Consider the following 22,595-nt stretch of genomic DNA (forward strand, 5'->3'; position numbering starts at 1 on the left):
GCCTACATTAGGAGCCCCCCCCCCCCCCCCGGACCTTCCTCCAGCTCCCCCCTCTCTGTGGATTTCGAGGATCCTGAAAGGGGCTGATGGGATAGGCCAGGTCCTCCACAAGCCTGCTGCTTCAGCCGGCACCCTCGCTCACAAAAAACCCAGCAGATCGCTACGGTTACAGGCACCCCCCCGATTCGGTTTAGCCCGGACAGATCTACTGCGAGTGAAGAAAAAAAACAGCGAGCTCTTCCCCCTCTCTTTACTGTTCAGGTCGTTTTCTTTTTTTTTTTTTTTTTTTTTTTTAAGAAAAGAAAAAAGAAAAACTATGTCCCAAAAAAAAAAAAAAACTTGAAATCCAGCTGTGTATGCCGCAAAAAAAAAAAAACACTGACGTCATAAACAAAGCACGGCCAATCAATTGTATCCAATCCAAATAAGCGGTGGTGGTTTGACAGGATTGTAAATACTGAATCATTTTAATGCAGTTTAATGTTTATTTATGATACCCACACATTTACTCAACTCCCAATATGACCACTGTCAGCCCACACCAAGCTGCTAATTTAAAGGAAATCACAAAAAACTGCAGACACTGCAAACACTCCAGGACTGGAGTCAAACCTGCAGCCACTGTAAACACTCCAGGACTGGAGTCAAACCTGCAGACACTGAAACACTCCAGGACTGGAGTCAAACCTGCAGACACTGAAACACTCCAGGACTGGAGTCAAACCTGCAGACACCGCAAACACTACAGAACTGGATTCAAACCTGCAGACACTGCAACACTCCAGGACTGGAGTCAAACCTGCAGACACTGCAACACTCCTGAACTGGAGTCAAACCTGCAGACACTGCAACACTCCTGAACTGGAGTCAAACCTGCAGACACTGAAACACTCCAGGACTGGAGTCAAACCTGCAGACACTGCAACACTCCAGGACTGGAGTCAAACCTGCAGACACTGCAACACTCCTGAACTGGAGTCAAACCTGCAGACACTGCAACACTCCTGAACTGGAGTCAAACCTGCAGACACTGCAACACTCCTGAACTGGAGTCAAACCTGCAGACACTGCAACACTCCAGAACTGGAGTTAAATGTGCACTGTGGCCCTCCAGGACTGGAGTAAAACCTACAGACTATGCAGTCCTCCAGGACTGGAGTTAAACCTGCAGACACTGTGGCCCTCCAGGACTGGAGTAAAACCTGCAGGCTTCTGGTCAACATATATTTGTAATAGCAGGAGCTCAATGAGTGTTCACTGTTGCCAATACCTTGGTGGAGCACATTATTTTAACTGATTATTTGACGCGGAGACAGGGGACACGATCTGTCACTGTTTTCAGCTTGGCTTGGCCTGGGTGACAGTCTGACTCCTTTCCAGCGTCTGGGGGCCTCTCTCTCTCGGGGGGGGGGGGGGGGGGGGGGGGGGAGGAACGCAGGGGACGAGGGGGGTGTTTGTCACGGTTTTTCCTTCCTCCGATGTGGGGAAGAAGGAAACGCTTGGATTCCAAAGGAAGTGCGATTTCTGGAACGCGCTTCTGAAGTGGCCTCTTCACAGTCAGTTTCCTCTTGAAGTCAAAACTGCCATCTGCATTTTCTTTTCTTTTTTTTAAACCTGCGCCACCAAATTCTCTGTCACCCTAGTTATCATCATTCCACTCCTTCTGCTGTTACTACTACTGCTACTACTACTACCACAAATAACAACAACAATAATAATAATAATAATAATAATAATAATAATAATAGAATTTAAACTGGTGGAGTCCATAAGATGAGATACTGAATACATAAAGTTTAAGTAAAATGCACACAGATCAATGTGTAGATCAGCATGCATAACTGTACGTGTGCACACGGAACTGAACGAAAAACAAAACAATGACAACAACACCTGCAGACAAAAAAAAAAACAAAAAACAAAAAAAACAAAAAGAAGTAAAGCTTCCTGTGGCGGAACAGGAAATGACTCCTCGTTCCTGCCCCCTCAGAACAAAGAGGCCAAAAAACCGCTCGGTCAGCGAACGGGAAGCGAGTCGAGGCGGTACTGCGGTCAATCACTGCACCTTACACAAACTGTCTGTGACCTTCTGGAACAGCGATAAAATTATGAATTATGAACCTTCCCCAGTTAGAGCAATAAACGCGGTTCAATCTGTCCCTCCTGTCAATCTTTTCTAAATGACCAAGACCTCTGCTCCTCATCCCATAACTTCCTCTTTCCCCTTTCTCCTCATCCTCCTCAACGCCCACAGTAAGTGCAGCCTGGTTGCCCAGGTTATGTGTAAACAAGAGCCCAATCTGCCATGGAGATACATACGCGTAAAAGCTCAAAAGATCCAGTCTGGATTCTGGTTCTGTTCCAGTGTGTGGATGGGCCTCATGGTCTGGTATCTGTTAAGGCTCTGTCCCAGTGTGTGGATGGGCCCCATGGTCTGGTATCTGTTAAGGCTCTGTTCCAGTGTGTGGATGGGCCCCATGGTCTGGTATCTGTTAAGGCTCTGTTCCAGTGTGTGGATGGGCCTCATGGTCTGGTATCTGTTAAGGCTCTGTTCCAGTGTGTGGTTGGGCCCCACGGTGTGGTATCTGTTAAGGCTCTGTTCCAGTGTGTGGATGGGCCCCACGGTGTGGTATCGGTTAAGGCTCTGTTCCAGTGTGTGGTTGGGGTCCATGATGTGGTCTCAAATCTGGACCACTCCAGCGCTAACTGCGGCCGGCCAGGATTACAGCATCTCATTGGACACCAGCGACTCCTGCCGGCCAATCGGGAGCCCGCAAACACCACACAGCTCGTGTCCACGCCAGCTCGGTCTTCGGCACGGCGGTGTGATGTCACGAGTTTCGGAACAGCGGACACGCTCGCCTGCGCTCGCCTAAACCGCTGGAGGACGTCGCGGTAACGAGCGCCGATGAGCGCGACTGGGCATTCCAAATCGGGGGGTAATTTAAAAAAATAAACAAAATCCACCCTGAGTAAACACAGCGCTAGGAAATGTACTGATGCGAAACGGATAAAAACAGGAGATAAGACAAGACGCACTTTCGTTCCCTAAAGGGGAACTCCCCACTGACGCAACCGATTTTCAACTTCCGAACGAAATGGCGAAAGGAGGAAATGCCTTCTCTCTCGCATTTTTAAGATGTTGTTTTTAAAGACAATTTGGACGGTGCCAGATCTCTCACTTGCTCCTTCCAAGGGCAGAACCAGGATGTAAACGACTTCCGACTGGATGTTTAGAGAACTACAAACACAAACTTAAAAACTACACGTCCCACTTACAAACACACACACACACACACACACACACACACACACACACACATTGATGTGCACAAACACACACATTACATATCACATACACACACACACACACACACACACACAGGCAGCTGGCAGCTCTGCAACTGCCGTTTCACGTGAAACGCTGTGGAAGTTCTCAAGATGACCATTCTGAAGGTAAATGAAGAAAATCAAAGACTCAAAGATGCTCACTCAAGCGTACAACCTGATAACTGGGCACTGAATCCCACAAGCTATAAATGAAAGATAACAAATGAACAGCACTCACTAGGATATTATAAACTACTGTTTTATTGCTCAAGGTATGATAAATGGAAAATGGTAAATGGACTGCATTTATATAGCGCTTTTATCCAAAGCGCTTTACAATTGATGCCTCTCATTCACCAGAGCAGTTAGGGGTTAGGTGTCTTGCTCAGGGACACTTCAACAAGCCCAGAGTGGGGATCGAACCAGCAACCCTCCGACTGCCGGACAACCGCTCTTACCTCCCGAGCTACGTCGCCCCTGTGTGAGCGCATGACACGCGCAAACGTGTCGGACGAAGCCTCGCTCGGCGTGCCGAATGTGCCAAAAACAAACGAAGGTAAACGAAGGCCAGCCTTGTGGGTTCTTTTGGGTTTTCAGCGCACGTTATTAGTCTGCCCCTGAGGTTAAATCTGGAGAACTTAAACAGACCAGCGTAAAAGCACCATCTCTCACAGCGCTTCAGGTGGCCTTTTCAGCACGGATCAGCCCTGCTTTTCCTAAGGTCCTTGTGTGTGTGTGTGTGTGTGTGTGTGTGTGTGTGTGTGGGTGTACATGTGTTTGTGTGCGCGTACACATTTGTGTGTGTGTGTGTGTGTGTGTGTGTGTGTGTGTGTGTGTGTGTGTGTGTGATCTTTATGGATTATACTCAAGACAAACTCGAGCCACCTAGAAAAGATGAACTACATAATCTTAATCCCTGCCTCCTTTCCAAGATGGTGAAATTTTACAGCACATACTGTACAGACTTTAACAGTGATGGATGCAAGCCACTGTAATAACAATTACAAGAGAATAATTATCGTGACTTAAGGAGGAAACCACAGCTGGTGTTCAACACAAAATTAAATATAAACCCGGACTTACTTTCCCCGAAAACTGAAGGCACGCCTTGTTTGGAGTAAGAGAGGAGAAAGTTTTGATTTAAAAAGCCTTTATCTAAAGGACCATATCTGATAGAAAAATTGAAAAATTTCTAAATGAGCAACGATAAAACATACCGGTAATGTTACCCTTCCTCATGTTGCGATCAGCTGACATCTAATTTCTAGACGCCGCTTAATTAGCCTATTTAGTGATTACGGCCATAGGTGTAGATTTCGGGGGGGGGGGGGGGGGGACAGAGGGGATACGTCCCCCTCAATATTTAGAACACGTGCATTTGCCTCCCACCCCCCCCCCCCCAACAAAAACATGAAAGAAGCATTTCCACCATAAATTGATACAGAAAAGGCACAAATTGGTGCATAAAAATTCACCAGAATGCAGGAAATGAAGTGTTTGATGCTCAAAATTCCCCCCCGCTTCATGTGCCCCCCCACCCCCCGCCCCAATGTTCAAACGAAACCTACGCCACTGATTACGGCGGATGACCATAGACGTTCGCGTGTGTTTAGAACGCGTGCGCGCTGGAGGGGTTTCCCCGCGGCGCTGCAAACCTCGTGTCCCACAGGGACGTTTTTATGGCGTCCGCTGTGATTTACGGCTTTCTTTCCCCTAGCAAAGCGCTCGGTGCGAGGGCGAAGGGCGAAGGTCGCGACCTCGTGACACGCTAGCTAGCCTGCGATTCTCCGCCCCCCCCCCCGCCTCCGCCCCCCCTCCGGCAGGTTCTCCGACAGGTTGCTCTGGGCAAACCGGAAAACAAAAAAAAAAAAAAAACGGCACCGTTCCTCACGGAGGAGTTAGCATTCGCCCAGTAGCATCTCGGTTTAAGGGCAGGCAGGGGGCCCCGCGGGAGAACCACGCATGGGACATTACATTACAGGCATTTAGCAGACGCTCTTATCCAGAGCGACTTACACAAACTTTTTTTACATAGCATTTTACATTGTATCCATTTTATACAGCTGGATATATACTGAAGCAATGCAGGTTAAATACCTTTGCTCAAGGGTACAACGGCAGTGTCCTTACCCCGGGAATCGAACCTGCGACCTTTCGGTTACAAGTCCAGTTCCTTACCCACCGTGCTACACTCCGTCCCGCGTGTAGGGACAAGGGTAACGGAGCACCGGGAGAGAACAGGACGGGACGCTGAGCGGAGCTGGCGCACCGAGCGCTCTGTCAGCGTTCCCCGGGACGTTTTGCTTAACGTTCGACCCGTGCAAAGGTGTCCCGAGCGAGGAGCAGAAGGCGGCGGTGCACTTCCTTTGGGAGAATGATTTAGGGCGGCCAGGCTCAGGCGCTTTTGTGTGTGAGAGCGAGAGAGAGAGAGAAAGAGCCTGCGCGTGCGTGTGTGTGTGTGCGTGTGTGTGTGTGTGTGTGTGTGAGGGAGAGAGCCTGCACGTGTGTGTGTGAGAGAGCCTGCGCACGTGTGTGTGCATGTATGTGCATGTGTGTGTGTGTGTGCATGCTTATGCGTTCATGGGTGTAACTGGGCAGGTATGTGTGTGTGTGTGTGTGTGCGAATGTGCGTGTAAGTGTGTGTGCTAGTGTATCTGTGCGTGCGTGTGTGTGTCTGCATGAGTGCATTTTTCTTACCTTGACTGCAGGTGTGACTCCGTCCTCCGTGGTGCTCTGGCCATTCTGCAAGAGAGAACAAACGGAGGCGGGGTCAGGACCGAGCCAGCTGCTCCGCCGCGTCGCGAGCGCAAAGCCAGACCGCGAAGCGTTGCCACGGCGACGCAATCACGCTGCTGTAAACACACAGCCCCGGAGCTCCACACACCGTCGCCACCAGCCAGGAAGTTCAACCGCGTTCATACCACGTTTCACTGCACAAGCCCTTCATTCGGGAATCAACTGAGTCACGACTGACTAGTCACGAATGGGGGCGGGGCTTGTGTGTGCTGTCAATCAGAAGAGGCCATTGCATATGCGCGACCCCACCCACTTTGAGGTGTGATGATGATCATCAGGCCTTCTCACCTCCAATCACAACTTTCATCAGCCAAGCAGATCACACTGTGAAAGCAGACACTATTTATGCAGACAGCACTTTTTTTTTTTCCCCCCAGAATACAGCTTTAGTCATACTTTTTTTTTTTGTTTGTTTAAATAAATAAATAAGAGAGCGAGGACTAACGAACGTAATTAACGATAATGCTGCGCGGTTTTCACGACTGTGCCATGGCCCGCTCTGTCGGGAGCCATTAAAGGAACCGGTTCGTTTTCGGACAAATGGAATGGAGTCATTAAAGCGGGGGTCTTTCACGCCGCCGCCCCGCCCCAGCGGTGCGCCGTCTCGGTTTCTCTGAAGCCGACGGAGACGCTACTCGACGCTGGACAAAGAGCTAACGATGACGGGGGTGAAAATGTCAGCCGATTTCAGGCAATTACGCGCCGTGTCTGCTCTCCGAGCGCCGCGGCAAATGGGGTCTCCACTCCACAGCCGGGGGGGGGACGGGGGGGGGGGGGGACGACAGCCGTAACCTGCTCCAAGTATTTCATTAGCACCGTATCTACTGATAACGTAATGGACAGGGTGGACGCCCTCACTCTCTCTCTCTCTCTCGCTCTCGCTCTCATACACATACATCTGTTCTAACAATGCAGGCGGGCTCTTTGAACATCCACACGCACGCACGCACGCACGCACGCACGCACGCACGCACGCACGCACACGCCACACACACGTAACACACACAGAGTGGGCGACCATGGGTGAAAATCCCAAGTATGCCAGTTCTCACATTTCTGCCTCATTAGACAGACACACACACACACACACACACAGTCCCCAGGGGCAGCTCATTGAGCAGTTAGACGGTAATTGAGGGCGAGAGCCTTCGTTTGGCCTCCTCTGGCACACACACACACGCACACACACACACACACACACACACACACACGTTTGGCCTCCTCCGGCTCGCGCGAGCTGCTATTTTTCTGCTGACTGTCGGTAGATTCTTCTGCATATTTTATGGCAGCCAATCAGCAGCAAGGCCATGCAGGTTCCACATGATCAGTTCTGCCAATCACATGAGAGCTGCATGGCTCTAATATCAACTCCCAAAAGACAGCAGTGGCACTCACTGCGGCATAAGGTACCGCAAAAAAAAAATATATATATATATATATGTATATTTAAAGCATATGTGCTTTCAGTCATTAAAATGACTGATTTCAGACTGAAAATACATTCAGTGATTCTGGCATGGTTTATGCCCAAGCCCTAGTTCCCGGTTGGGTTTACGGCTCTGAACCAATCAGCTTCCTCCCGGTTTATGGAGGAGAAGACCGTTATCGCCCAGGTATGACTCAGCCTCCTGAGCCCCACCCTCTCTGTCCCTCTGTTACCAGCGGTAAAGCCCTTCCCTGTGCCTCTGTTAGAGGTGGTAAAGCCCTTCCCTGTGCCTCTGTTAGAGGTGGTAAAGCCCTTCCCTGTGCCTCTGTTAGAGGTGGTAAAGCCCTTCCCTGTGCCTCTGTTAGAGGTGGTAAAGCCCTTCCCTGTGCCTCTGTTAGAGGTGGTAAAGCCCTTCTCTCTGTCCCCCTGTTAGAGGTGGTAAAGCCCTTCCCTGTCTCTCTGTTAGAGGTGGTAAAGCCCTTCCCTGTCTCTCTGTTAGAGGTGGTAAAGCCCTTCCCTGTGCCTCTGTTAGAGGTGGTAAAGCCCTTCTCTCTGTCCCCCTGTTAGAGGTGGTAAAGCCCTTCCCTGTCTCTCTGTTAGAGGTGGTAAAGCCCTTCCCTGTGCCTCTGTTAGAGGTGGTAAAGCCCTTCCCTGTCTCTCTGTTAGAGGTGGTAAAGCCCTTCCCTGTGCCTCTGTTAGAGGTGGTAAAGCCCTTCCCTCTGCCTCTGTTAGTGGTGGTAAAGCCCTTCCCTGTGCCTCTGTTAGAGGTGGTAAAGCCCTTCCCTGTGCCTCTGTTACCAGCGGTAAAGCCCTTCCCTGTGCCTCTGTTAGAGGTGGTAAAGCCCTTCCCTGTCTCTCTGTTAGAGGTGGTAAAGCCCTTCCCTGTGCCTCTGTTACCAGCAGTAAAGCCCTTCCCTGTGCCTCTGTTAGAGGTGGTAAAGCCCTTCCCTCTGCCTCTGTTAGAGGTGGTAAAGCCCTTCCCTGTGCCTCTGTTAGAGGTGGTAAAGCCCTTCCCTGTGCCTCTGTTAGAGGTGGTAAAGCCCTTCCCTGTGCCTCTGTTAGAGGTGGTAAAGCCCTTCTCTCTGCCTCTGTTAGAGGTGGTAAAGCCCTTCCCTGTCTCTCTGTTAGAGGTGGTAAAGCCCTTCCCTGTGCCTCTGTTAGAGGTGGTAAAGCCCTTCCCTGTGCCTCTGTTAGAGGTGGTAAAGCCCTTCCCTGTGCCTCTGTTAGAGGTGGTAAAGCCCTTCCCTGTGCCTCTGTTAGAGGTGGTAAAGCCCTTCTCTCTGTCCCCCTGTTAGAGGTGGTAAAGCCCTTCTCTCTGTTAGAGGCGGTAAACCACATGCCCTCTCATGACCAGGCTCGTGTTCAAAATGATTCACCTGGCAAGCTTGGGATGCCCGTTAGCAAGTTTTCTAACCCACAAGTATGCGTGTGCATGCGTGCATGTGTCTGCGTGTGCCCGCACGCACGTGTTTGTGTGTGCATGCGTGCGCATAAGCAATGCCAGAATGAGTGAACCTCTGCCTGGTCACATGATTCTTTGGTACCCCGCCCAGCCATGACGCCAGCCCCCCCCACCCCCCACCCCCCACCCCCTTTACATCCTTGCCCCCTCTCTGATCATGTCACAGGCCACACCCACATGATGACATCACAGTTCTCTGGGCTGATTTTTTCCCCGTTCACAAAAAAAAAAAAAAAAACACCGCTCCTGGACCAGCTATTCAGAAAGTGATGCTTCTGGGGATCACTGTAAGCTCTGCGAGAACACCCCCCACCCCCCAACTCCCCACCCCCCCCCCCCCCCCTTTAAAGGCAGACTCCCTTTTATATAAAAACAGTCTCAAATCCACCACTCTGTTCACCGCTGAGGAAACATGGCAGCTTGTTCAGCTCGGCTAAGCACTGAAGTTGCAAAGCACACGTCTGGGACCTGCACACACTCTTCCGACAGAGACTCTGGGACTCGGTCGTCTCCTCTTTTTCTTTGGCTAATTTAAAACGGCTCCTCGTGCAGAGCAAAAATAAACAGCAGCTTTACGCCTCTCTCCGCACAGGGGGCTTTTTTCTGTTTTTTTTTTTTTTTTTTAACTGGATCTTCATTCTCGTTTCATTTCGTTTCGTTCGCTTGTCACAGCGACGGCGGCTGCTGGAAGAGAGAGGCAGGATCAAAGCAAGGAGAGAGAGAAAGAGGGAAGGAGAGAGAGGGAGAGAGGGAGAGGGAGACAGAGAGAGGGAGGGAAAGGGAGAGAGGGAGGGAGAAAGAGACAGGGATAGAAAGAGAGGGAGAGAGAAAGAGAGGGAGAGGGAGACAGAGAGAGGAAGGGAGAGGGAGAGAGGGAGGGAGAGGGAGAGAGGAAGGGAAAGGGAGAGAGGGAGAGAGGGATGAGAGGGAGAGAGAGGGTGAAAGAGAGAGGGATAGAAAGAGAGGGAGAGGGAGAGAAAGAGGGAGAGAGAGAGAGAGAGAGAGAGAGAGAGAGGAGTTCCGCTGTGCAGCTGCCAGCCTGATTCAGGAAAACGGGATTCGGGGAGAGAGGAGCGCAGTGGGATCACGACAACGCGTGGGGGGGTGGGGGGGGTGATTAGAGGAAGAGACAGGTGACCGGGGGGGGGGGGGGGTGCGTGTGTGCCTTTGTGTGTGAGTGTGTGTACATGTCTGTGGGTGTGTGTGTATGTACATGTTTTTGTGTGTGTGTGTGTGATAAAGAGAGACAGTGTGTGTGTGTGTGTGTATGATAGAGAGACAGTGTGTGTGTGTGTGATAGAGAGACAGTGTGTGTGTGTGTGTGTGTGTGATAGAGAGACAGTGTGTGTGTGTGTGTGTGTGTGTGTGTGATAGAGACAGTGTGTGTGTGTGTGTGTATGATAGAGAGACAGTGTGTGTGTGTGTGTGTGATAGAGAGACTGTGTGTGTGTGTGTGTGTGTGTGAGATAGAGAGACAGTGTGTGTGTGTATGATAGAGAGACAGTGTGTGTGTGTGTGTGATAGAGAGACAGTGTGTGTGTGTGTGTGTGTGTGTGTGTGTGTGTGAGATAGAGAGACAGTGTGTGTGTGTGTGTGTATGATAGAGAGACAGTGTGTGTGTGTGTGTGATAGAGAGACGGTGTGTGTGTGTGTGTGTGATAGAGAGACAGTGTGTGTGTGTGTGTGTGAGATAGAGAGACAGTGTGTGTGTGTGTGTGTGTGTGTGTGTGTGTGTGTGTGTGATCCTTGATCCTCCGAACAGGCCACAGTGAGTTACAGCAGAACTCTGGGCCAAAAAGACAAGCTAAGAACTTCTGCCCGACGCCAACGATCGAGCGAGAATTGAGACGGGACAAAGCCATCAGCAAGAGACAGACATAAACCGCACTGCTAGCGAATCAGCTGTACCCAACCGACAATTACCCCATCCGCTTGTGCATGCATTTACCGTACACACTGAATGATACCGACCTGGAATTTACTCTGTAGAAACACACACCGCATAATAACTGCAAAAGCAAATTATTAGCCTATGCCTATCGTAGGCCTTACAGAATTGCCACAAATGCCTTACGTACAAGAACACAAAAAAATAACACTGGTAAAATTAGCAGAAACAAAAATAGTAGTCATCCAATTATTTAAAAAAATAAATAATAGTTAAAAATACACTACGAATCACATTACCTTTCCAGCACTGTAACCTAATCTAAGCAGGTATTTCATGGAATAGGAGCCAGGGAGCCAGAGAATCTGCTCACTTGTGTGTGTGTGTGTGTGTGTATGTGTATGTGTGTGCCTGCATTTTTGTGTTTGTGTGAGTATGTGCTGTGTGAGTGTGCTTTGAGTGTGTGCTGTGTGTATGTGTGTTTGCGTACGTGTGTGCACATTTGCGTGTGTGTGTGCGTGTGAGTGTGTGCTGTGTGTGTGTGGTTTATGGCAGTGCGTTTGTGGGTCATGCCCGCTCTACAGTTGGACTTTAACTGAGGCACGACTTCACCAGGCACCAGGTGCACAACGGTGGATCTCACCGGGCCCAAAGGACAGGTGGGTGCGGGCGTGGGTGTGGGAGCGCGTGCGCGCGGGGGGTGTACGAGCCTGGACAGGCAATGTCTTGTGAAGGGGGCAGGGTATGAGCTGGTAACCACGGTGACACAGGTCAGTGACACACGGGAGGAGGGTATCGGAGGTGCATCGGTGGTTAGGGGCATGAAATAGGCAGAGGACCAGGACCTGTGATCATTAATCAGCTCACGGCAGCAGTAAATCACTGATCAATGGGCAGATTTCCCCAGCAAGTAACCTACCCTTTCCCACAATGCACCAAAAGACAAAACTGACCCTAGATCACTACTCCTACTCTCAGAAGCCTCGTGCTTACACTGCCTTATCATTAAAATACATATTTGCGGTAAAAAAAAAAAAAAAATAAATAAAATTTAAAGACAAAGAACTTCTTGTCTGTCAGGTGACGTAATACCCAAGTTCGCTGTCTTTCTGACATATTTTTTTTTAGATTGGCCGGCTAGTCTGTACACACTGTTCTACGGAGAAGGTGCAAAGCAGTCGGAACGATCGGCGAGACCAGCGTCTCCACGCGCACGGACTCACAGACGCACGCACGCACGCACACAAGCACACACATTACGTCATGCAAAGGGGGTGAAATAGTTAAATTTTATTTAAAAAAAAAACTGGTCTCATGCATGCTCAGCAAAAGCTTACTTTCGTTGCAATTAACGGCACACATTGCAGCGAACCCCCACCAAATTGCGAATGCGACTGCGAATGTGCATTCACTGCTGGCATAGACTGAAAATTGAAAACTGCAAGCATTACGGCAATCTCAATGAAATCCTCTTAACTGACAATTAAAGATATGTGTTATTCTTTAATGACAGTGTACCAGATCAAAGCCAAAGTGTGCACCCGTACCCCCAGTTACCCCACGTGCACCTGTTAACACCCCCAGGTGAAGAGTTTCTAAATCTGCAAAAGCAGCGCCGGCACTGCGCGAGATCTCGGTCGGACGTCGTTGCTTGAATGTCCGCGCGCGCTGCAGGAGTGCCACCGCCACCGCTAACACCTAAGAGCCCTCAGTCTTACCTCGGTCTCCAGTTGGACCAGCTCCATTTTAGGCCAGGGGTCTGCTAGTTGTGCGAGTGGCATTTTGCTCGGTTCCCTTTTCCTGTCAGCTGCAGAAACTTGTACGCGTCCAAATCTGGTTGTAGTTGAGGGTTCGGAGAAGCTTTACGACGAGTTCTGGCGCCTCCTGTATTTGTAGGTCCAACGATATGAATCTATTGATAAACTCCTGGACTATACGCTTGATTAGAGACACGCAAACCGGAGTCAGAGACAGTTATGGCTAGCTAGATACAAACAACGATAATCCCTTTAAATGACGTCGACGGATTCCGCTCTCCCTTAGACAGACTGCAGTTTCAGCGGTAGAAAAAAAAGCGAGCGGGTGTTCCTAGAAACGACTGAGCAAGCAATCAGAACCCAGGCAGGTAAGGACAGGTTTGCAACGCAGAAAAAGCGTCGCCAAAAAAAAGGTGTCTACGAGGTGGATCCGAGTCTATACTTGTGTGTGCACTGTCTTCAAACAGTACAGTTAAAATGCAAGCACTGATTTCCTTTCCACTCGGGACGAATGCTCTCCCACAAAACAATGTTCCGATTTCAGTTCCAATCACGGCTCTTTCATTCGGGTACTCCTAAAATTTCGTGTGGCAGAACATTACTCTGTCAACCGGATCCCTTTCAGAACCGAGGAGCCGCAATCCTTCTTGTGAATGTAACGTTGGGAGCACGAGCTGCTATTGGCAGTCTCTAAACGGGCTTCGGCCGGCCCCTTTCGTGTTTCGTCAGAGGTGAGCGTTCTCACGCCCTCTACCGTGGAGTTTCTGCAACTGCGACTTCTGAAGGTGTACGAATCTCACTGCCTGGAAGTGAAGCCGGACTAATTTAAGCAATCGTTCGTGAAACGTTTTGCGGTGGTGCCGAAGGCAGTAAATGTTCTCAGTGGAATATCTGGGCAGAGAGATTTCTATAAAATTGTAAGTTTGACATACAACCTAGGATGTGTCACGTTCCTTCAAAAAAACAAAACAAAAAAAAAAACCAAGCAGACTCTTCTGGTGTTTCTTCTTGAAAAGCCCGCCCACTGTAACAGAAAATAAGGTACCTGTATCACGAGGCAGGATTACTGAGTTAGCCGGATGACTGCAACTGAGTAAAACCCGGAACACCGCTTTTTTTTTTTATTTCTTTTTTTTTTTTTTTTTACTTCAGTCCATGTTCCAGATTTGGGAGGGTTCCAGCTTTTACTCAGTGAAGTTATCCAGCAAACCTCAGTAGCCCTGCTTCGTCGTACAGGAGGCCCCGTGCACTGGCTGCCTGTCATTCTAAATAAGAAAAATGGCTGGTGGCCACATTCCGGAACGCTCTCCTCTGAAGTCACATGACTTCCAGTACCTAAACAGGATTGGACAGGCCTCACCACAGGCAGCTCTGAGCACCGGCATAAGAATGGGTGGGGCCAGGGTGTGCCACGCCCACCTAAATAGTATCCTGGTCCCACCCATTTACCTTAGATGAACCACCAGGCCCAATTGTAAATGCCCACGGTAGTAGTTCTGGCCCATGTAGTTCTATGCTGGCCGAACTACATGAATTTTTCTTGGCTGCAGTGGTGGTGCCAATCAAGCTACATGTCAAAGGCTTTCACACGGTATACATGGACTTTTTCCCAATTCAGTTCCCCATACGAGCAAACATGCACGTGCACACAGGCCCATAAGTACCACTGAGGACACCTGAGGTTGCGTCCTTTGTGTTTTTTTTTTTTTTTCCATGTCGCTTTCCAAAGCATGATTGTTAATTATTTAGTGAGAACATCAGTTGCAGATCATTTTGGGGGCGGGTGAATGGTCTTTGATATTTTCTCGAATTTAAGCCGAATCTAGCAGCATATGTGCAGCACATGCAGCATTCGCACCCTAAAACCCATCCAAAATTACAACTAAATTAAAGGGGGAAAAAAGCGTACCCTGGCCTAACCCCTCCGCCCCCACTTCACCCCACCCCAGCCAAGTCTCTCGACCTCAGTATTTTTTAAGTTCGCGTTACGTCCCAGCATGTATGCTTGCATACCATTCATTCCTGTGGTAGCATCATTAGCCTTAATACTCCCATAGTCGTAGCTCAGTGAATAATACTTCATATGCTGATGAACTGACATTGCACGTTCCTGTTGGTGAAAGAAAAAAACAAACAAAGGTCAAAATCTTCAGCCATAAATTAAGGAGCACTTCACAGTGGCTTGAAGGAAATGCAGACGCTACAATGTTAGCTCACCGGATTTCTTTTCCAGGGTTATAAATTCGATGCCACTCGAAGCCAGAGAGAAGAGTGCACCGCTTGTTTTTGTGAGATTACAGCCATTATTTCTTCAGTGAATGTTTCAGGTGGGGGTGGGGGGCTGGTAAATTACGTGTCATTTCTTTCTGTCGTTGCAGAAAAGCGAAAAAGCATATTAGTCTGCTGTCAGAAGTTCAGACGCCGAAGGGAATTTATCGGGCCTTCGTTTGGAATTGCCTGTGCGCTAAAAACCACGCAATGGGACGCGAGCGTTTTGGTAAGTGGACCGCAGCGCTCCTGATTTAAAAAAGCGTACCCCAGCCTAACCCCCTACCTTCACCCTTTTTTTTTCTCTTCTTGGGAGACTGTATGGCCCGTTATTCCCATGGGAATTATGAGTGGGGCGGTCACCATCACCATCATCTTCATCAGCGACACTATGAACATTATCGGTGTTGTCGTTATCATCATCGCTCTCATGATGATGATCATCATCATCGTCGTCATCATCATCGTCATCATCATGTTCTTATAATGAACCATTCATTTATTCGATCACTACCACCTTCACAAGTGAGATCAATCAATACAAGACAGGGCAAAGAGGGCAGTTGGCTCCAACGTGATTGGACGAGAGGAAGTCCAAATTGAACGGAGTTTATGGGGAACCCCCTTGTCTTAGTTCACGGGACGCCACAAATCCTTCAGGCTGCCAACTCATGCAATCGGGAATATGACAGCAATCACTAGAAGTGAGTTGTGGTCCCAGGATTAAATGACAAGACGTTCCATCAACCAGGAAGAGATTTCTTTTTTTTTTTTAAAAGGGGGGGGGTGCTCCTTATTCCCCAACGGGACCCCTTTATAAGGGAGAGCTAATGGACATGCGAGGTGTTGGGAGAGCTTCATCGCTCCAGCAGAGAGAGAGGAAGAGGAAGAGGAGCTGGCGGCACTGATTGGTGTGAAGCCATCACCCCTCTCTCTGCTCGGCTCAACATTTCCATCTCACTCACCGAGAACAGAGATAAGAAGCAGGCAATCACACCTCTTTTTTTTTCCCCCCCCCCGGCATTGTAGGGGTAAGCCCAGACGGGCAACCTAAACGGGAGAAGGGACCGCGCAGGTCACCTGGAGGTTGCGGAACGGAGACTGTGGGGTGGGGTGGGGTGGGGTGGGGGGTGTAGGGTTCGGAAGACTGAGCGGAGGTGTGGCGGAGCTGTTCCATTAACCAGCACACCTGTAAGCTGGTGCCAAGGTTTTACACCTGATGTGAACCGTTACAGACAGGCAGTGAAGGTTTGGGGGGGGGGGGTGACTGTACTCAAGCAGTGCAGCTGGGCATCCCATCAGCCACCTGTAATTAAATCAATAAATAATCATACAAGAGGAAGATGCCGGCCACCTGACTAAGTGCTCGACAGCCAGGACGGTCAAAACCGGAGAAGGACTCCTCACCAGGGCACTTCACGGGGACTGGCCTTAAATAAGGAACACTGCAGCACACTCAGCTCAGGGCAGGGTAGGCCAGTACCTGTGAAATGTCCAGGTTAAGGATTTTTTCTGCAATAACAACAATAAAAAGAAATATAAAAAAGAACTAATGATAATGTATGATAGTGAGGTTTCACACCCCTCCCCCACCCTCACCCTCACCCCACACACACACACACACACACACACACACAGCGTAGCTGCTACAGAAAACTGTATGCTGCTACATAACTATATGCTGCTGTTTTTCTTTTCATCTGTGGCCCAAGGGGTTAACCGTTAAAGACATCGACCGGGGACAACCCGGCAGCAGCGATGACATCATCGTTCATTCCCTCTGCACGAGCCCCTCTAACCCGAGAAGGGCGTGCCCGCGGCTTGGCGCGAGGGGTTTCCGCGGTAACGGCGGCGCGGTGGCAGGCAGACCCTTCTCCCGCTCGTTCGCCGCCGGCGGGCGAGCGAGCGAGCGACAGGCGCGCGGCCGCTCTGTATCGCAGAGTTCCGCGTGCGCGAGTTAGCTGCGCCGTTTTTCAAAAATCCGCTCCGGCGCTGTTTCGCTTTTGGGGGGGGGGGGAAGCTTCTTTGTATCGGCTGAACTGCGCGCGCATGTCCAGGGCAGCTCTTAAAGCAAGGGGGGGTCCTCAATCTTATCCAAAAAAAGGGCCGGTGTGGGTGCGGGCTTTCATTCCAACCAGGCAATAGCACTCCTGGCTCTAACGATCGACCACTGGCGTCTTTGCTAAGGACCCTGATTAGTGGAATCGGGTGTGTTGTGGGATCACCGCTGCTCGGTTGGAACAAAAGCCTGTGCCCGCACCGGCCCTATCCGGATGAGCCTGAGGACCCCCGGCTTAAAGACACGCAGGTTAGGTGCGCTCCTGCAGGTGCCCTTGACCAAGGCACTTGCCTCAGAACTGGAGTTGGCCCCCGGGCGCAGCACAAGAGAGGCAGCTGCCCACTGCTCCTGGGTAACTAAGGACGGGTCAAAACGCATTTACGCATTTACGCAGAAAACATTTAATCTCATTCTGCCAGACTGAAGTATAATGTTGACCAAAAAAAAAATTATGTTACATTCGCAAGTCACAACAATGTTAAAGCAACCTACAACACCATGGCTTACTGGAGGGGGTGGGGGGGGGCATATGATAAGAAAACAACATTTCTTATCATCAGCTCAATAGGCAAACTTAATGTTGATACATCATAATATTAAGGCAACATGTCATCCTGTCACTGTGATAGACTGGCAATCTGTCTAGGGTGTATTCCTGCCTGTAGCCCAATGCATGCTGGGATATGATCCACCACCCCATGACTCTGACCAGGAATAAGAGGATTGGAATATGGATGGATACATGGATCATCTTTCCGTGTACATAGCATTCCTTAACCAGTTTCTTAAACTCTAAGCTATTATTATGTCACTTGGTAGTACAGTACAATTATAGGTTAATTAAAAACAAAAAAGCGGGGGAATATATAGCATAAATTGTTACGGAGCTAAGGTTGTTCATTCGATTCCCAGAGAGGATAACAAGAGGCTTAAGCTGCACTGCCTCAGTAAATATCCAGCTGTTCAAATGGACTACATACTATAACTGAATGTATGCTAAATGCCTAAAATGGAAAAGTGAAAAAGGGGTGAGAGTGCTCGTGTTTTGATTCCATTCCAAGTGCTGATAAGACTGCGCAGCCACCACACCCAAAAAAGAAAAAAGAAAAAATAAAAAAAAACAAGATCCAAACACGTGCTGTGCGCGCGCAGGTGGAGCCGGAACTCGATCCGAGCGCAGACACATTTCGCATGAGTGATAATCCCGGCTTTCTGCATGCCTACACTTGGCAATGCTATGCAAAGGCAGAACAGTAAAATACACACATTGTAGTAGCCAACCAAGACACATGTTTTTTTTTATTGGTAGCAATATGGATTTTTTTTTCTTTTTTTAATATCGCGCCACTTGCCTGCCAGCGCCAAACAGGAGGTCACAAATCTTGTAGACAGCCCAACTGGTGATAAAACTACCAATCGCACTAAATCAGTTTACGGGGGAAATGCACACATCGATGGCAGCAGGGGCATGAATGTTCCAAAGCATTTCAGAAAAATATAATAATACTCCCACACCACCAGTCACGGATAAGCATTTAGCGCCAAACACGCTAAATTAAACCATCAATATACAGTAGAAGGCGCACAAAGAATTTTTTGTTCTCCCAATAAGATTTCAACCGTGAGAGAATTAATTAGCGGCTCGGTTGCGGGAGAAAAGTGTAAAAGGCGAACAGTCGACAACCCGTGAAAATTCCCGAGAAATATGCAAAGGATTAACGAGATATTCAGAGTGACTGAGCGCCAATGGCTGCTATGTTTAAAACATTCGTGACCGTGAAGCTGATGCCGTGATTAGCCTATAAGTTTCCAATGGGCCTACATTTTAGGTCGCGACACAACGCACACAGACACCACGGTATGCCATGTCTGTCGAATAACCTCGGGTTTGAGCTCTGAACAGGTCGGGCACGCAAAATCAAACGTTGTAAAATCGTATTGGTTCTTTTGTGCGGTGACTGAACACACGTCTATTTCACAGTGACGACCGTCGAACTGTGTCTGAAAGGAATCTGAAGTTTTCTCATCTCCGTTTCTGAGTCACACAGCACGCATCGCCACAGCAACGTGTCCCAGCGTGCGAAGGTATGGTAGTAATTTTCATCCGTAGTGAAGGCGTGGCGATGTCACGGCACACCTGGTTACACAGTCTGTGGGTTCACGGTGAGTGAGCCAGGGCTACGGGTGCTCGCTTTGCAGAATTATCACGCGCGTTCGCTTCAGACGGATGCATCGGCAAAGCATGAAAACTGCGACATTTGCCTACTATTCAAGTATACAAGTTGCCTACACGAGTTGTATTCAACGTGCATACTCAATAGCAGGCAAGTGTGCGGTCAATCTACCGGAGAAACGATCCTGTCCACTCACCGACTACCCTGATCGCCTTCGTTCAGAGAACCAACGGCTGTTACATCGTATACATTGAATGCTAGATGGAACTGACCCTTGTGTCACAAAGCAAGGATTCATTCAGGCTCCGGGTTCCACAGTCGACATCCGTCATCAAGTGTGACTCACGATTAAGTACGATAGTTCAGCAACCTTCGAAATGGATGAAAAATAGGGGGGGGAGGGGTGGAGTTTGCATTGATAAAATGAAATTTAAAAACCTTGAATTTGATTGAAAGTTAAAGTTGAGGACAGACAGAGATTGAATCCAGGTGTTGTGAGCAGAATAGCCCGTGTGTCATCCTTTCACACTTATTATTGAGCCCACCTTACCTATTTCCACACACGGCCAACATTTTAGGAGCCAAAAACCAGGCAAGGCGCAGAATGTCTTTTCCTCAGAACTTCGCTGCTCGGTGTGACATTAAAACCGCAGCCGTCAGGGCATACTTTCGCACGAGCTCTCCTGAATTTACTGGGGGTTTTTTTTTTGTTGTTTTTTGTTTCACCAGACTTTCTTATCCAGAGCGACTTATACAAATGACCGGGCATGTGCACAGGCAGACACCAACATATAAAATACTGCAAAAAAGAGCCCTTGTGGCTGCAGCCATTTTTTTCTTTTCTTACCAAAGGCGTAGATGTGTCCCTTTTTATTTTGAGCATATGCTCCCCCCAAAAAAAATCTGTGCATGGCCCTGTGGATTGCATTCTTTTCTCACAGCATTTACACAGGTGGAAATTTAGTGTTTATATATCATATAAGAATCGCTGGCTTTTACTGTCATTTGCTTTTAAAAGAGGGAGTTGGCCTTTGTTCCCTTTCCCCCCTCCCCCCTCCCCCCTCCCCCCTCCCTCTCTTGAACTTAAAAGTTTTGAACACCAGGGGGCGCTAGATCTCAGTGCGAGCTCTTTCATGGCGTGACCTTTTCGTCTATTGCTTTGATCCGCAATTTGACTTTTGAAGTGATTTTAAAAAGGAGAAGTGAACCTGTCTGTTTGAGGACTTGGGGTGGGGGTGGGGGTGTGTGTGTGTGTGTGTGGGGAGGGGGGAGGGGGGGGGGTGGCTGGGGGTGAGCAGGTGGAGGGGCAGTGGTGGGGTTGGGAGTATGGATGGATGATGGATCAAATCAAATCAAATTTTATTTATATAGCGTATTTTACAACAGTTGTCACAATACGCTTTACAGACAACCCTGGCCTAAACCCCCACAGGAGCAAGCCTAAGGCAACAGTGGAAAGGAAAAACTCCCTGTGGCAGATGGGGAGAAACCTTGGAGGGAACCAGGCTCAACGGGGAAACCCATCCTCCTCTGGTCGGCTCAGGGTGCCGACTGGTGACCAGCATGTCAGCCAGTTTATGGATGAGGTGTAAAGTCCAGGGGTCAGAAAGTAAAAATCCTGTCGTGCGTTTCTGCCACCCATGAACTCCAGCCGGCTGATTTCACTAATTAGTTCTGCCTCCTGGTGGAAGATTTGTGCTAATTAGCAAATCCAGGTGATTGGAGCAAAACGCCTGGGAAGACTTTCACATTCCGAACCTGGATTTTTTCGCCTCTGGATGAGGTGTTCGCAGGAGGAGGCCTGAAAGAGAGGGACAGCTGTAGGATCAGTTATACCCTCTGGAGTTCTCTGCTACTGCTGCTGACTGAAAAAAGGACTACAAATAAGTTTTTTAAAAACACTTCATTTCTCAAGGCCTAGCTGGAGTACTGCGGTACCCGAGTGTCCGTTTCTGATTACTGTAGTACCCTTATAAATAGGCTTATTCATCTAGGGCCCCGCTTCTCCCCACTCAGCCTTTCTAAGGTTAACCACCACAAGACATTTCTTATGAATTTTAAATTACTGCTTCACAATTGACGCTAGTTTTTTTCTTTTCTTTCTAGCCGTACATCAGATTCCTTCCCGCCTGTTTTGCACACTGAAACAACATGTAGTGCAGGTTGCCCACCCCCTTTCCCCCTCCCAATCCCCCCCCCCATCACCCCCTTGCTGCTTACCAGCAAAACCTTAACCAGCGTCTACGAGCAGCACGCGTGTGAATTGATTTTGACCTGTGGCTTCTCGAGAGAGAGGTGTTAGATCGGCACACGTAACCCCTGTGGGGCAGGTGACGCAGCTGTAGCATGTGTTCAAGCACCTGCCAGAGTCCAAATGAAAAAAAAAAAAAATCTTGTGTCAGTTTCATGGCTATCGGCCATTGGTATATTCAATTAAGCACATATTATTATTAAGTGCCCTTGGGTTTGAGAAAGCTGCATACAAAGTATTAGTGTTAGTAGTAGTCGTAGTAGTAGTAGCAACAGCAGCAGCAGTAGTAGTAGTAACAGCAGTAGTCGTAGTAGTAGTAGCAACAGCAGCAGCAGCAGCAGCAGTAGTAGTAGTAACAGCAGTAGTCGCAGCAGTAGTAGTAGCAGCAGAAGCAGTAGCAGTAGTAGTAGCAGCAGTAGTTGTAACAGCAGAAGCAGTAGCAGTAACAGCGAATCACATGCATCGCTTTAAAATGAGACATGCACCCGATTGTTTTAGTAGTTAAATCATTAAGTCTGGAATCCAAAAGCTGCAGATCGGGTTCCCAGTTCGGTGACTGACACTGCGATTCTCCAGCAAGTTATTTAACCTGACTTACGTCAGTACATACCAGTCTATGGTACATACACAGCTGCATTACTGGATAAATGTGTCATCAAAGCATTTGTGTTAGCGAAGTTAGCTAAGGGCAACTGAAAATCAAATGTTACGTCATAATATAAAAATAAAATTTAAAAAAAACTAAAAATCAAACAGGATTTTCAGTGACCATGTTTTCAATATAAAAAAAGAATTCAACAAACAAGACTGCCTAAAAGTCGTGCTAAATTGTTTAATAAATGCATATGGAGGCTTGAGGTGAGTTTAGCAGAAAATAAATAAACACGTTATTACAATCAATACTGCAATGCACCCAACCGTTTATATTATTGTTGTCAGCCAATGTGTTAGCGCATTCATTTGTTGCAGACATGTCTCGCGCTTTCTTTCTTGGAAAGACACCAACGGTTATTCCCATAGGCAATGTTCAAAAGAAAGAGGATTATACCTATGAATAAAGCAGGGCCTTGTTTCTCTGTTACATTCACTTACAGCCGGAGGCAGGGCAAAAAAAAGTAGAAATTCAACTTTCATCTACCACTCCCTGCAACAGTCAGGGAAATTGTCGGTCCTGTTCGCGTTCA

At 48.6% G+C, this 22,595-nt stretch overlaps 1 protein-coding gene and 1 long non-coding RNA gene across 3 annotated transcripts in view; both read right to left on the minus strand.

Annotated features, from left to right (window-relative positions):
- rps6ka1 (ribosomal protein S6 kinase a, polypeptide 1) overlaps positions 1–13,322 on the minus strand; it is a 74,703-nt gene extending 61,381 nt beyond the window's left edge. The window contains exons 1-2 of one of the 2 annotated variants that reach the window (XM_035419482.1): positions 12,621–13,322; positions 6,028–6,072 (exon numbers count right to left, since the gene is read on the minus strand). In XM_035419482.1, coding sequence (XP_035275373.1) covers positions 6,028–6,072; positions 12,621–12,683 — 108 coding nt within the window. In that variant the 5' untranslated portion in view covers positions 12,684–13,322. The remainder of the gene's footprint in view (positions 1–6,027; positions 6,073–12,620) is intronic. The other variant, XM_035419491.1, reaches the window with a different exon arrangement.
- A 7,357-nt stretch (positions 13,323–20,679) lies between these two features.
- On the minus strand, positions 20,680–22,578 carry LOC118208717. The gene is made up of 3 exons (XR_004761624.1): positions 22,460–22,578; positions 21,381–21,520; positions 20,680–20,961 (listed from the first exon to the last, which is right to left on the minus strand). It is a non-coding gene; the product is annotated as an uncharacterized LOC118208717 (long non-coding RNA).
- Between the last annotated feature and the right edge of the window lie 17 nt (positions 22,579–22,595).

This window comes from Anguilla anguilla, chromosome 1 (assembly GCF_013347855.1).
Source record: "Anguilla anguilla isolate fAngAng1 chromosome 1, fAngAng1.pri, whole genome shotgun sequence".
Taxonomy (NCBI): domain Eukaryota; kingdom Metazoa; phylum Chordata; class Actinopteri; order Anguilliformes; family Anguillidae; genus Anguilla; species Anguilla anguilla.